This window comes from Harpia harpyja, chromosome 1, assembly GCF_026419915.1.
Source record: "Harpia harpyja isolate bHarHar1 chromosome 1, bHarHar1 primary haplotype, whole genome shotgun sequence".
Taxonomy (NCBI): Eukaryota; Metazoa; Chordata; class Aves; order Accipitriformes; family Accipitridae; genus Harpia; species Harpia harpyja.
In genome coordinates, this window is record NC_068940.1 from 39,617,715 (window position 1) to 39,633,151 (window position 15,437).

At 36.4% G+C, this 15,437-nt stretch overlaps 2 protein-coding genes across 21 annotated transcripts in view; one reads left to right on the forward strand and one right to left on the reverse strand.

Moving 5' to 3' along the window:
- SULF2 (sulfatase 2) overlaps positions 1-7,376 on the forward strand; it is a 167,320-nt gene extending 159,944 nt beyond the window's left edge. For 12 of the 14 annotated variants that reach the window (XM_052788339.1, XM_052788411.1, XM_052788345.1 and 9 more), the window contains 7 exons: positions 94-153; positions 589-758; positions 1,263-1,405; positions 1,626-1,749; positions 3,119-3,149; positions 3,453-3,509; positions 4,572-7,376. In XM_052788339.1, coding sequence (XP_052644299.1) covers positions 94-153; positions 589-758; positions 1,263-1,405; positions 1,626-1,749; positions 3,119-3,149; positions 3,453-3,509; positions 4,572-4,602 — 616 coding nt within the window. In that variant the 3' untranslated portion in view covers positions 4,603-7,376. The other 2 variants (XM_052788404.1, XM_052788396.1) reach the window with 2 other exon arrangements.
- NCOA3 (nuclear receptor coactivator 3) overlaps positions 7,053-15,437 on the reverse strand; it is an 89,499-nt gene continuing 81,114 nt past the window's right edge. For 6 of the 7 annotated variants that reach the window (XM_052788271.1, XM_052788291.1, XM_052788284.1 and 3 more), the window contains 6 exons: positions 14,373-14,669; positions 13,147-13,251; positions 12,456-12,681; positions 12,064-12,238; positions 11,339-11,480; positions 7,053-10,306 (listed from right to left, as the gene is read on the reverse strand). In XM_052788271.1, the coding sequence (XP_052644231.1) occupies positions 10,295-10,306; positions 11,339-11,480; positions 12,064-12,238; positions 12,456-12,681; positions 13,147-13,251; positions 14,373-14,669 (957 nt within the window). In that variant the 3' untranslated portion in view covers positions 7,053-10,294. The remainder of the gene's footprint in view (positions 10,307-11,338; positions 11,481-12,063; positions 12,239-12,455; positions 12,682-13,146; positions 13,252-14,372; positions 14,670-15,437) is intronic. The other variant, XM_052788317.1, reaches the window with a different exon arrangement.

Consider the following 15,437-nt stretch of genomic DNA (forward strand, 5'->3'; position numbering starts at 1 on the left):
TGAATCTGCTTCAAATCCAGTAAGATAGTGTGGTATGAACAAGGAGCAATTGTCTTTCTGTTGTTCATCAACAATGCTGTTTTTATTTTTCAGTTACCATTCAAAACACAAAAGCAAACTGAGGCACAAGGGATCTAGTCTTCATCCTTTCAAGTAAGTGAAGGCCTGTTCCTTTGATAGAAGAAATGCAAAGACATTAACATTTGGTCCATGCAGACCAGTTACAAACTAAGTAAAACTAGTACGATTTAATTTAGCCTGTATTAAAAAGAATAAATACACAGACATCTGGGCAAGGAACTAAGCTTATGTTGAAATGCTTCTAAATTCTGAGGTAAGGCTCCTGGTTTGGGAAATGTCATGTCACAGACTTCAGGCAAGCCTGCAAGTGCCTTTGGCTTCAATTTTTTTTTCCAGTGTCATTGAATTGCAGAGTCTGTCCAGAGCCATGTGGAAGAGAAGTCATTTAATTAAAAAATACCGGTTCTTTCTTTCCCTCAAAGCAGCTTATTTTATTAGCTGCTTCATTTTTTTAGGTGTGTTCAAGTATAACAGAGTCTGCATGACCCTAATGTTTCGTGTGTGCAGGAAAGCCCTACAGGAGAAAGACAGGCTGTGGCTGCTTAGAGAGCAAAGACGAAAGAAGAAACTGCGCAAACTGCTCAAGAGAATAAAAAATAATGACACATGCAGCATGCCTGGTCTGACCTGCTTCACCCATGACAACCAACACTGGCAAACTGCTCCCCTGTGGACACGTAAGGATACTTTAAACTAAGTAATAGGTAGGCGAATACTGGCTAGGCTGGGCTAAGGATGCTGGGTTACTAGAAGTTATCGATATCATTAGCAATGTAGCCAAAGCCACACAGTCTTCCTCGTACTAAATAATCTCCAGTTCAGTGTTGACACAAAAGGCAAGGAAGTTTAAAAAAAAAAAAAAAAACAAACCTGCAAATAAAAACCTACAAATATTGTGTACAGTACAGCTATCTGTAGTATCTCACTGTCTGGAATGTTTCCCAACCAGAGAAGACAGGGAAAGCAACTAGCCAAGATGTTGCTTAAATTAGCCATGTCATGTGGGTTAGGTATGCATAGAACAAGAAGCTGATGCTGGAAGGCATTCTCTGCTTTAGAGCTCAGAAGTGAAAGAGAGAATAACTGTCTATGAATAAAGTAATACCATAAACAGAAAGTAATAAACAGTGCTAAAGACAGCAGCATGTAGCTTTATGTCTTTATAACGCTTCAATTTGCAGTGGGCCCTTTCTGTGCCTGTACCAGTGCCAACAACAACACATACTGGTGTTTGAGGACAATCAACGAGACCCACAACTTCCTGTTTTGTGAATTTGCTACTGGATTTTTGGAGTATTTTGATCTCAATACTGATCCATATCAGGTACCTGATCATAGAACAGCTCTAGAAATACATCATCGTTCCTTATTGATGATAATTTGAAATAGTGCAGTATTCGTGCAGGATGTAGATAAGGCCTAAATCATTTAACATAATATGATTTGGCTTCTTTCCTGTTACAAATAAACCACGTGTATTCCATATACGAAAAGTACCAAACTACAGAGCAGTAGCTACTAACAAGAACCCCTGTTTATTGCAGCTAATTAATGCAGTGAATACGTTAGATAGAGACGTTCTCAATCAACTGCATGTCCAGCTCATGGAACTAAGAAGCTGCAAAGGGTATAAACAATGCAATCCAAGAACTAGGAACATGGATCTGGGTAAGTGCCTCTCCTATTTATTACACTCAAAAACTCCCCAAAAGAAATGGGGCTCTTTCTTACCGTTAGGAAACTTTTATCAGTCAAAAGGATTTTAGTATTTATTTACACTAGTACTGTCCTGCTGACACTGATGGCTGCATGCTCAAATTTTTGTCTTTGTTCAATTTGTGTTATGTAGTGTTTCTTAAATGAAGAATGATACTTAAATAGTATAGTGATGAGTATTGCTGAGATGCAGGGGAAGGAGCTGAGGACGGAACAAAAGTGGTGAAAGAGGGAAAGAATACTCTAATAGCCACTACCAAGCTTATAGAACAATTCAAGTTGGAAGGGACTTCTGGATCTAGTCCAGATTTCTGCTCAATGCAGGGTCAGCTCTGAGGTCAGACCAGGTTACTCAGGGCTTTATCCAGTTCCATCCTGAAAACCTCAAAGTATGGAGACTGCACAACCTCTGTGGGCAACCAGTTTGGCAGTTGAGTTTCAGCATTCCAACTGAATGCCCGATTTTTAGCAACATTTCTTCAGAGAGACAGTGCAGTCCATGCAACCTTGTGGTAAACTGGCTTAAAAACAACTTAAGCACTAGCCTCCTTTTTGAAGTTAAAGCTGATCAGCTTTCCCTGTGTTAGTGCAAGGTAGTTGTGAAATAACAGCACATCTAAGGGGTTGCATTATGCTACCAAAAGATGTGCTCTTGTAACTATGGATTTAAATTCCAAAAAGCAAAATGGGCCTTTACTCTGGTTCTAGGTTAGTTTCATCATTTCCTATGCCCTAAATTTTCTCTAGGTCTACTCAGTGGATCTGGTTTTTATAGTGCTTGTGATTTTTTTTTTTTTTCTTTTTTATGGTTAACGATGATAGCAAACCAAAAGGTACAGTTACTTGTATTTCTTATTTTTAAATTGCATTTCTTATACCCCTTAGTACAATTAAGTTGACATAAGAAATGCTATTTTAAAAAATGTATAGCCTTCAGAGCTTGAAGATGCCCACCCCAAAAATACTGTTACCTACCTGAGTCCACCAAAGCCCAAAATAGTATTTTGGGTCTTATTTAGTATATGCACCACTCAGAGCTGTACGTTTTGAAATCAACAGGTTTCAGCATTTAAATACACCACTGAAGGACATTTACAGAAAAGTTGCAAAGATATATATCCCAATTTACAATCTATTTTATCTAGAATAAGGGATTAAATACAAAAATAACAGCTCCAGTTAACATGTATGGTAATATTTATTGTGCCAATACATGTTAATCTGTTAATATTCTTAGGTCTTTTTTAAAATTGTGCCTTACCTGATACCTTATTCTGTTGCAGGCAATGGTTAGTAACATTGTTAATTTTTCTTCATTTAGGACTTAAAGATGGAAGCTACGAGCAGTACAGGTACATTTAAAAAAACCAAAAGTTAAACTATTATTCTTAAGTACTACCTTCATGCTAAAGGAGTTAGTGTGGGATTGGGAAGCCACGTGGACAGACACTGCCTGGAATGGTGTTTGCAAAATCTTTCCACCCCAGTTACTTTGAAACACTGGAGCTATTTCTATTTCAATATTACAGCATTTTCTAATCTTTGTAGTCAAAATTCAGGCTAAACTCTTCTTCTTCCTCATCTTTCAGACTGTAGTGCTGGTGGTTTTCTTGGTGATGGTTAACTTTTTTCTCCTTTTGCTGCTTGAAAATTAGGCAGTTTCAGCGTCGAAAGTGGCCAGATGTGAAGAGACCATCATCTGCCAAGTCACTGTGAGTTGGGAGCAGTTTACAAAAAGCATTAGCTTTTACTTACCTTTCTTTCCTTCACTTCTCCTTTTGCATGCAGCACCTTTTTTAACATCATCATCTAGTCTCATGGAATGCTTGAGTGGGAAGTCCTCTAAATTATGCAAGAAATGTGATACTGCCATCATTACAGGGAACTACTGCTGTACAAAACCTCTTGGTACATGTTTTCTGGGAATCTAAGCACATTAAGGTCAAGGCAATTTCAAACTCAAGCAAAGGTGGATGCTCAGTTGAAGAAACCAGTTAAGGTTAACTGCCATTAAAAATTAGAGACCATTATGTTGGTTTTGTCTAAATTTAAACTTGTAGCAGCTACCTAGTGGTCTCTCACACCATCCAGAAAGAACAAAACTGATTGTAATTTCTCAGAGTAGAGAGAGTATCTTGTATTTTCTTGCTACTTATCCAACCGCAGCCTCACGTGTTGTGAGCAAAAAAAGCACGTTAGAACACAGAGTAGACTGCAAGAGAGATCTGTACACTTTGGTTTATTCTGACATACTAAAATCTAAAACTGCTTTTTGCTTACTTAACTGCCCTTTAAAACTTGAAGATGATACTCAGTTCTCAACTTGCCAGAGCCCAAAGGTGAGATACAAATTTAGAGACATGAAAAATAGTTACCTTTGCCATGCCGTTTACTGTCTCTGAATCTCCCCTTAAAAAGGCTGAGACTTTAGCTCATTAAAAATCATAAGGTGGTCTCAAATTGTGCAGTGAAAAAAAATGTACAAGTACCTTAACAGGCACAGTCTAGCATTCTCAACTCACCCAAGAGGATTTGCAGTTGAATTGATCCCCGACCGGCTTTAGAACCAAAATGAAGCTAGAATTAATGAGATACAAGTTTTGAACAGATTGAAGTTTCAAATGTAGTTGGATTGTTTCTGTGATATACCTGCTATATTTTTATAGGTAGTCCACAGTGTTTAAATTGTTTTTTCCTGCATGGAACCATTAAAAATATCTAATTACTTCCTACTAGAATGTTATACACTAAATCATGTTTGTTTTATTTTAAAGAGGACAACTGTGGGAAGGATGGGAGGGCTAACCTACCCCAACCGCTGCACCTCCATGAGGATACAAACTGGCCAGAACTTGAATTCATGTACAGACTAAATGAAAATGTTGTATGACTTCAGAAGGGATTATCATGTTAGCCTGGAGGACTGGATAAACTTTGAGGCTGAAATAGCTAGAATGTTTGCACTGGTGAGTGAATTAAATAGATGCAGTGAAATTACGGGAAACGCTGTCAGAAATACAGGTCTCTCAAATCCACTGTTGTACCTGCTTTTTGCTTTGGATTATACCTCACCTGCTTCACAAGGCATTTTACTTCAAGAAGACACCACTAATACTGATCCAGGAATTGACAGAAGAGGAAATACAGCCGCGTCCCAAAGAGGATTGCCATCCCGGGGGCAAAGGGTACACAAAGACAGCAGAAGTAAACTTAAAGCATTTTTCAGTTCAACTATATCTTCAGTTGTCATGAGAAAAACTTCAAAGCCAAGCGTAACTCTAAAGCAAGATTTAGAAAACATGGATGCTTTTGCTTCTAACGGGGTAAAGGTAATGGTGGAAAAGAACTTCTAAGAGATTTAGGAACTGAACAGCATTGAGTATTCTCAACACCATCATATTTCTCAAACTTCCTCTGAGGATACGTTTTAGTTCTATGTCTACTTGTCCATCCTATTGAGACCTCTAGGAAAATTAGAGAAAATCTTGACTAACAGGACGCCAGATTTTTGGAGGGGTTGTGTAAATATTGATCAATATACTGTTCAAAAATAAATTCCTTCAGGTTGTGAAGAATTTTGTTAATAAAAATAGTGGAATGCCCACACACCATTTCTCAAAATGTTACTTAATGTTGCATAGTACATTTCAGAATCTATCCATTTTTACAAGTACTGAAAAATTTCAGTAAATGTACATCTTAAATTTTAATGAAATCAGATTTGTATGAAGTTTTTTTATGTGGTAATATTATATTGTATGTTCAAAACCAAAACAATTCCTTTGAGAAAGCAGCATTTGCTTAGTAGTGTAACTTTTACATTTATTTTAAAAAAAGGCAAGAAGTTCAATACTTGTAGCCAATAAAGAATAATCTAGTTATAGTTTAGTCTACGCAAAAGTAGATGTTCTGAATGACAGTTACTGTTTAAAGGCTTTTAAAGGGAAAAAAACGTCATTTTACTAAGGAAGCACAGTGTACAGAGTCTATTTGAGTATTTTCATAAAGACGTTATTAAATACATTGTAGTACAGGCACTAGCAGTGATATTTGTACTTATAATTTTTTTCATGTTAATCTGCTACCTGTTTTAAAGGCACATGCAGGAAGGAGCTCATGTGACAGACTCAACCAACTGTGGCCTTCACTCTTAACAAGAGGTACTTCTTTTCAAAACACAAACCTAACTTGCACTTCTAGAAACACAGTGTAAAAATACATCATGGAAATTATTTTGATACCCTTCCTGGTTTTGCACATTAGGAAAATCAAGTGGAATTACTTCACAAGTGATACAGATCTCTGGTACCACACCCCTATACTCAAAAAAATATACTTGAATTTAAGAACCAAGGAAAAAAAAACCCACTCAAAAAGTGGCAGTGGGGTTGTTCATTGTATGTGCTATGTAGTAAAACAAGGCTTAAGCTTGTATTTTTATCACATGTGAGTCAAATACACTTCCCAAAATTTTCTTGCGAGTTTTTTTAACCATGGAAGTAATGTATCATTGTCTGTCTTAATCTAGTCATAGATTTTGTTTATAACCTATTACAGATTTCATGGATTATCAGAAACATCTGCTAGATGATGAGATCCTGGATCAATACAAATAAGTAAAAAATACTGAATTTAAACTCACCAATAGAAACACATTTTTTGCTGCTTTCCAGAGAAAAGTGTTAGCTGTCTACCATTCCCAGTGAATATGCAGAAAGAATACTAGGTTAGATTAAAAAAAATTTGCACTTACCTTTTTTTTATGTTCAGCCTATAGTCTTTGACAAGATGAGAGTGTGACTGTTAAAATCCTGCATGGCCAGTGCTACTGCTCCTGTTTCATACCAGTCGGAAGCTTGAAAAGTTACCATGTCCCTTTATACAAAATATTGAGCTGTGGGACTTGTATGTGACACAAGAAGCAGCTGTTATTTTATGAAAGGTAGGTCGTTGCCAAGTTAAGGGGAAAGCTACCAGCTCTTCTCCTTTCAGCTCTGCTAAAGACTGCTATTTTAAGTTTAAAAAGACATAAATGCCACTTGATGTTAATGTAACTTTAGTTGATAAATGGGTCTCATAGGTGGAAGGTCTAAGTTGTTACTCCCTTAGCTTTTATGGCCAACTAGGAAAAAATTTAAATCAGTTGCTAGACATAGCTTTCCTCAGTAATAGCACTGGATTTTTCTCTGACCTTTCCAGGATACAGTTGTCAGCCTTAAGGTATTAGACAGCTAATACACTGTGTCACCAAAATCTGATTTTAAATAGAAACCTTTATTTACATTATTATTAACATCCAAACACAAAAATCAGAAGAGCAGTAATACCTTACAACCAACTCTTTTATAAATCAGTCCCCATGATTTTTCTGTTTTGTAAAATAAAGATACAGATATTTCAAGCAATACTTACAATGTAAACTAAACTTAAATGCAATTCTCAATACTGTATGCCTTCTCCTGAGAATTTTTTAAAATATTGCTCTCGGAATTACATGGTTTCATACTTGCTGTATCATTCTGTCATCTGGTAGTCTGCACATAAATTCTAAAATAAAATGTGTGCTAATTGGTACAACATTCAAATAGTTTTTGTCTTATGACTGAAAAATGGTCCTGATTTTCTAACTTTAAAAGCAGTATTTTAGGCCAAGATTGGAAAAAAATACTACATGTGAATTTTATAAAAACATGGTTTCTGTGATCAAAAGAGCAAGAGACATGTAGCAAAATGACGCTCATTATGCAGCAGTGATCAGAGGTGGTTATACTAGCTAATTTTTCTCTTACTGTTGAAAAATGTTACACTCTTTTTACAAACATTCAGAAAAATCTGCTGCTACAGAATCAAAACAGAATTGGTGGAGATATTAAATGTCAACAAATTTCAAGGTCAGTTTTATTTACTGCAGTAGGTAAGATTTTCAAACTGGATGTAGTATTTATGATCAGTGCTGCCAAGAAAGATGTCATCAATGCATTTTAAAAATGCCCCCCCTCCCCCCCTTAATCAAGTGTAAACTAAAAATCTTTGGATTCAGCAAAAAAGTAGGTACTGGAAAGCTCCAACATTCTAAACACGGATGAGAAAATGATGATCCTTTATAACATCAGTCATACCAGTTATACATAGATGTATAAATAGAATCACTCATTTAAAAAAAAATTAAAAGGGCACAATGTATAAAGTAGTATATAGTCTAAGAGCTCACCTAATGAAAGCAATCAGGGTTTGTAGTTTCCATCAATATAATGAACAACTACAAAATATAAGGATTGTTATACTCTGATTTGATATAAAAAGCAAGGGATTGTTGCCTTTCAACTTCAGTAGGCACCACTTACTCAACAAATAGATATGTTCTAAGAAATAAAAAAGAAGATAAAAGTTCCTTAGGCTTTTAAAAGTTTTGCATTAAAAAACACACATGAATTGGACTGAAGGTTTCAAATAAATACTACCACTATATACTCAGTATTAATTGCAGAGACAGGATTGCATAAAGTAGATTGATTGAATCTACATTCCCTTTGGAACACAACTGGCCGTAGGCTAAGGATGAACTTTTTGAGAATATTTCTAGTTATTTCTATTAAAATGGAAGATCACTGAATATTCTGAACAAAAAAACCAGCTCTTGCTTACAGTACCAAGAAGAAGCAATCAAGAACACAGATTTTTTTTTTTTTTTTTACTCACTTGGAGAAGTCAGTTTTCCATTACACAGTGAACAACAGAACAAAAGCACCACACATCTTAAGCATTCCTGGGTCATCCCTTATGGAAGTTTAGAGGTTTGACTCATTGTAACTGCCTGAAACCGGAAAAACTGCAAAGGGCTTTTCATTTCAAGGAACCAGGAGGGGGGGGGCGGGGGGAACCAACAACCCTATCAGCAAATAATATGAATGAATTTGTAACCAGACTTAAATACTGATATGAGAGAAACCTGCTTAGAAAATACATTCATTTCTATTAGAACAATCCAATGAGGTGCAGACATTTGGTTAAAGTGTGGCTTAATATCCTTAAAGGTTTCTGGATGTCATGTAACAACAAATATTTTGCAACAGACAAACTTTTTTGAAGAACATTTAGAATTCATTAAAACTGACCAAAAAAGACACAATCCAGATTCATCAACTGAAAAGGCAACATATTATAGAAAGACATGACCATCATGACAAGTGATAACATCTTACAATGCAGAGCCTTTTTGTCAAATTGCCTTATGTAAAAAGAAATGTAACAAAGTGCTCACAGGTGGAGAAAGCATTTAATGACTGGTCTTTTATAAAAAGCTATATGTTAAAGATGTAAAAATAAATGACATGTTGAAGACCAAAGAAGAGAAAGATGTGGGCCAAAGTCACCCAGCTTCAAAGTCATTAAAGTTAATTAAAAAAAAAAAATTCTATTTGGACCTCAACTACACTGAGTTTACAGAAATCAATTTTGTTAAATATTTAGCTTCACAAACTCTGCAAAAATGAGTTAGTGACCTACAAAAGTCATATATATAATACATTATCTTAAAGATCATATTTACAAAATTTATTCACAAAAAGACTGCAAAATTCTGATTCAGACTGCAGTGCCTTGCCTTGAGTTTTCTGAAGTTATTTTCAAAAAGGTGAAAGATTATTGCTCTAATTTCCATACACAGAAAACATTACATTATGCAGTCTTTTCAAATAATTCTTAAGAGATTGTGTTTGAGAAGGAACATGAGTACACCCTACCTTCATATTAAGTCTTTATCAAAGATATTGCATTAATCCATTATATAGTCTTTTATAAAGTGCACTCAGCTGCACATCAATATGTAAATATTAGTCACAATTGTGTTTAAATAATTTAAATTTATTATCCTCTCTTTTTACCCCTTGGCTTCAATGGACAGGATTTTGGACTAGTATGTGCCAATTCATTTTGCACTGCTACTTTGCTTGGGAAATCCTGACTCTGGGGGTAAGAGATTAAAAGCAGCATTTATATTCAGGAATTAATATAAAAGAGTCAAGGCTAGGAACTACATTCTCTGTCAGATATTGTTACTAGAGAAATCAGAAAATTCTTACCACCATGACTTCTCCAGGCACTTTTGTCTGCCTGTAGTTCAAGGGCTTTGGATAGCTACAGTAAATAGATAAGGTATACCAGGAGTCTACCCATCATATCTACTAAAATGCCATTGCCAAATTCACATTTCTAGAGGCAGAGCGCCAAAAATATTTATGGCCTTTTCTGTACACCACAATATACAGTAATACAGAGACTACTTCTGCTAAAATGTATTTTTGTTTGTTGTGGGGTTTTGTTTGTTCTTTTTTTTCCTCTGAATGAAGTAACTTAGGACAGTATGGTGATTAACAGGAAAAATCAGTTATTTCCGTAAGGCCAGTACTAGTTGCCATGAAGAATGCGTAGCTTTCCTTTATAATACTAGTGCACCATTAATACAGCACATTCTTGTTTGAAGATGTGGTTCTAGGCATCAGCAGTATTTCTGTTAAAGAAAAGCAGAAACAATCATCAGAGAAAATAAAAAAATACCTTTGCTGAAAAAAGTGGTCAACATACTGCATTTTGAAGAGGGAAGTACTGACAGTCAATGTCTCAATTTCTAAGCAGAAGAATAGCATTTTAGTGCTCTGCTTTGAAGATAAATTTGTAGAAAAGAAATGCTGTCCCAGAATTTCCTAAACACGTTATTTGGGTATCTTCACTGTATGATGTGTGGGTTTGGAAAATCGGACATTTGACCTTCATTTTCCTCTCTTTATAAAAGGTACTTGTTATATCAAGGTCCTTCGGTACCTTACTTCATGCCCCAGAAGTCCTCAGATTATTTTGACTGCTTCCTTAGGTACCTTAAACAAAATTTTGTTAGGTATTTTCTACTTGAATAAATTTAGCCTATCTCAATATTACGTTGCCCATCCCTTGGTATTTTATGGAAAGATTACAGCAAAAATACATTTAGTATTTCAGCCTTCTGTGCAGTGCCTGTTATTAGCTCACTCTTCCCTTAAATAAGGGGCCTAATTTTCCATAGTTTCTTGCTACGCATACACAAACTATTCTAAAGTACTATAATGATAAGTATCATCATCAGCTTCTGCCAGAAGGATACTGTGCTACCAGGATTCTTGGTCCGACTCATGAGAGCTACTATATATAATCTTTTACATCTGCTGAAAATGCTTTTCACAATCTCCATGTTTTGCTCTCTGGGGTTTCTCAAGGCTTGGAAGTATTTAAGCATCCTTTGTGCAGTTTAAGCCTTGATCCTACCTACGATACTTCAAAGTCAACAGCTAATCACAGCATATGGCTTGGGTTCATCATGGATTTGATTTAAGCATCATCAAAAATAAGGTCTCTCTTGGGACATGCAAATGGTACGTCCACAGATGTAAATACAAACAAAACAGGATAACTGAGAACAGGATTGTGCCAGAAGAATGGCTTGAAGCAAATTGTACTCAATGGGAAAAGTGTCAACAGATCTTTTCATCAATCTTTATGTACAACTTACCTGGTCTGGACCCATAGGCATCCCTGACATAGGCATTGTATTAATATTCATCTGTCCAATATGGCCACTGCTGCCATTCATGTGCATCATAGTGTATGCTGCTGGATTACCTTGATGGCTGAACTGCTGCTGTGGGAAAGAACTGAAGCACAAAAGGACAAATAAAATTACCTTCCAAGGAGTTTACACATTCATATATTGCCTTCTCTGCACCAGCTGTCAACACATGAAAGAGAAGAACTACGTAGTCACCAGAAGCATAAAACTATTTTTACATTTACTTGTTTCTACCTAATATCTGTTTAATGTAGAAACAGAAATTTCCCTCCCAAAAGGAATTTTGAATTTATAGATACGCACAGAACTATGCGTATGCATTTCCTGTTGTAATCTTTTTGGAGGCTTCTGTTAGGGCTGTACATTTTAATACTATTCTGAACTTTTGTATTTCCCCCCAGGTTATTTTTTCAATATTCAAAGACTGAATGTTGCTTCCAGTTACAAAGATTGCAGAGGTCCAATATGAATGAACGGAGCTAAGCATAAGATACATTTAATCAGTCTATTTCCTAAACCAGAGCAGGATCAAGGACAATACAGACACTAGAGATATAATTATTTTTCCCTCTTCTAAATCTGCCTACTACAAGCTATTTAACATAGCTTCTGCTTTTCACAAAATGAAAGGCAATTTTTGAGCTACAGGTTATAACCGAGAAGTTCACCTGCTCCTGGCCATGCTTCCCGACGGCCAGCCCTTCATCTCAGGGGACTGGTACATTGTTGCTGTCTGAGGATGCTGCATCATAGGATTCTGCGAGGGTCCAATTCTTGATGACATCATTGGGTTGGGAGGGCTTGACACTCTGCTAAATGCAGGATCAGCTTGTTGGCTTATTCCTTAAAAGACAAAGGACAGACAATATACTTCAGTTATCATCACCTAGCACTTTTAGTTTATCTTCTTGCAATGATGGGAAGGGAAAAAGTCATCCTTTTTTCTAGCAGTATTTTCCATTTTTCAGAATGATTGGTATTTAGGTAGTTTGGTTTAATAATAAATGAAGAAAGGGAAAAGAACACCAGACAGATAAAAAAAAAAAGTTAGTACTAGTACCATAATTAGGTGGATAGGGAAATTGCTGTGGAGGAACTTGAGCCATTGGAGGGCCTGTTAAAGCACTATCCATGCTTCCTGAGGCAGTCACGTTTGGTGGTGGACTGAAGGCCTGAGGTTGCTGTTGCTGCTGCATCATCATTGCCATCCTCTGTTGTCTAAAATGATGACTTATTAGCTCCCTGTTACGCTGAGCCACCATTTGAGCATTAAGAAAACCTTGCTGCTATCCCCCAAGGAAAAGAAAAATCATATTAGAAAACATTTTTCCAAATGAAATCATGTCAATCAAACCACCTACACTCTTTAAGACCCAGCATACCCATTACCAGAACAGAAAATTAAGAAAACCCACAGCCACTACAAAAATCGTCAAAATATCAGACAAAGGTTTTCATTAAGTTGTCATTAGTGCTAAACAAATGATAAAGTAGATTATCTATCATATCCTACATGGGAAAGACTATTAGCACACTGCATTGATAGCATGACCTAATGAACAGATCCCTCTGAAATCTTACTTACAAGAGAGGTAAAAACCCCACATATTTTAATTGTACAGGGGAAGAAACAAGACAAAAAGGAATGCTGTGGAACCATGAAAGAAGGTCCAAATTCTAAACAGATGTGTAAAAAAGATGTGTCTATTTAGAAATTACTGTTTCAGATGGCTAGTGTAATAATTACTTACCTGTGATCCCACCTGTGGCTGCATAACTGGTCTCATCACTGAGGTATTACCACTGACTGAATTTTCCATTTTCATTTCAAGCGCTTGACGGGTCTGATTCATAAACTTGGAAAAAGACATTTTAGCACTATTAGCTTGAAAATACCAGTATCTGAACAAAGTAATGGCAACTCCTCCAAAAAACATTCCTTACAAACTCCTGAATCCATAAAGTGCAATGCGTTTCATGTACCTGAAAGTACCAAACTATTTGGTTAAGCAGCTTGAACAAACACAAAAAGAAAAACCCTCCAAACAATGTAACGCTAACTGGCCTTTTTTTTCTTTTTTTTTTTTTTTTAACCTTCCCTCGAAATTAGCGCTTCTTAAGAATAAATATATAGCAGACTACATGTTTGTTCCAAATCATGTTTGGGCAGAAGAGTATAACCACTAGCATTGCTTAAAATGATAAAATTCTGTCTCCTTCCTTCTCCATCACAAAACCCCAAAGGCATACACAGAACAACCAAGAGAGAACACAGTATTTCCTAAGGATTAAACTTTGCCATTCCATGTCACACAGCACTATCTCAGTTTTCTGAGTTTTATTTGTACATTGTATTTGATATCAGGACTGCATTTTCACGTGGGGAATTCAAAGCTGAAATCATGCAGCAATTCTTTAAGCAGTGCTTTCAACCCAGTGTCAAGATCTACATGGCTGTTATTTACTCTCTCACCTTTCATCCTAAGAAAATACCTCAAATGACATCAAATCAATAAATGCAAAGCAAACCCGTATTTCAGTAAGCCCAAATGGTTAGTTAGAAAACACAGTCAAAAAGAAGTAACATTTGATTTTCAAGAGAAATGCAGCTGCCCATTTAATGGTATCGGTGAGATTCAGAAAAAATACTAAATCTTAACAGGGATAAAGAGATCATCCAGAGCTACATAGTACAAGAGTACTGTTTTAAGTAGCAATAATGTTGTGTGCTGCAGGAACCAATCCAATCTGTAGCTAAGGAAGCTGATGAAGGAGAAACACTTGTCCTAATAAAGCTTGTTTCACTCCTACAGCCATTAAGTTCTCAGTGTGAAAAGCACTGTCAAAACAAAAGACCCGTCCTTTCAAACATCTGCTGTATGTCCATTTTCATATTCGTGAAGCAACACAATTCAGTGTGCACCTTATTCCATTCCAAAATAAGAAGAAAGTGTTAAACACAGGAGCAAAAGATTACCTGCTGCCCCTGAAGCCTCTGCTGGAGCTGCATGCGGAGCTGCTTTGGTGTATTGGTTCGAGGTCTCATCACATTTGCTCTAGGATGCATACTTTGAAGTGGAAAATTGCTCTGTTGGCTCATCTGATTCATCACTGAATTAAAGGATGGCTGTTGTCCCTGAATGTTACTAAAACCTCCTGGCATTGCTGCCCCTTGGCCTTGATAGGGCTGACCATATAAGGAAGGCTTCTGGTCAATCATAACGGAAGATTCCTGGCCTTGAAATGAATCTTGTTTGGGTTCCAAAGCTTGTCCCTTCAACAGATACAAAAGTGTTTTCACTAGCAGTATATTCTTTAAGTAGGCATTCCTAAAGAAACAATAAAGCTAACACAGCATACAACAACCAATAGTTTCTTGGGTAGAACATAGCATGGACAGATTACTATTAGTTTGGTCTCCAGACAAATGAAACAGCAAAAGTTACTATTAATAATGTTTTTTTTTTACATCACTTCTGCTGCACACTGCTTACATAGGCAGACCAGTATCATTATTCAAGCCCTTCTGCGCTTTTAAACTGCTATTTGTACAAATGATAGTGTGATTTTGTGGTTTTTAGCAAGTTCCAAATTATTCATAGATTTTCTTTTTCCTGTTTGCTAGCATGCAAACTCAGCCCAGAACTGGAGGAGATGGAAATGTCCTACTCACTAACACATCACTGCCAGCCAAATATTTCACAAGCCAAGCTCAGCTGACAATAGTTATACGAAAGAAACCCACCACAATTCTCTGCTTATAGAATTGTAATGATTTACACCCACCACTCCCCCCTCCCCATATACCAAGGCATATTACAATACACTTAGATAAGAAGATGCCATTTTATATTTTTGTAATGCACAAGAACTTTAATCAATACTGAGCTTCTCCAATGAAAATCACTACTCGCTGTAGATGCTTCCAAAGACAGATGTCGGAAAATGAAGACAAGGAATTGAGGAGACACAGTGAGTGAGGAGGCCCTCTTCACTTTCTTTTCAAGTAACAAAATAATACAGGTTTTTGGAAAATAAATGG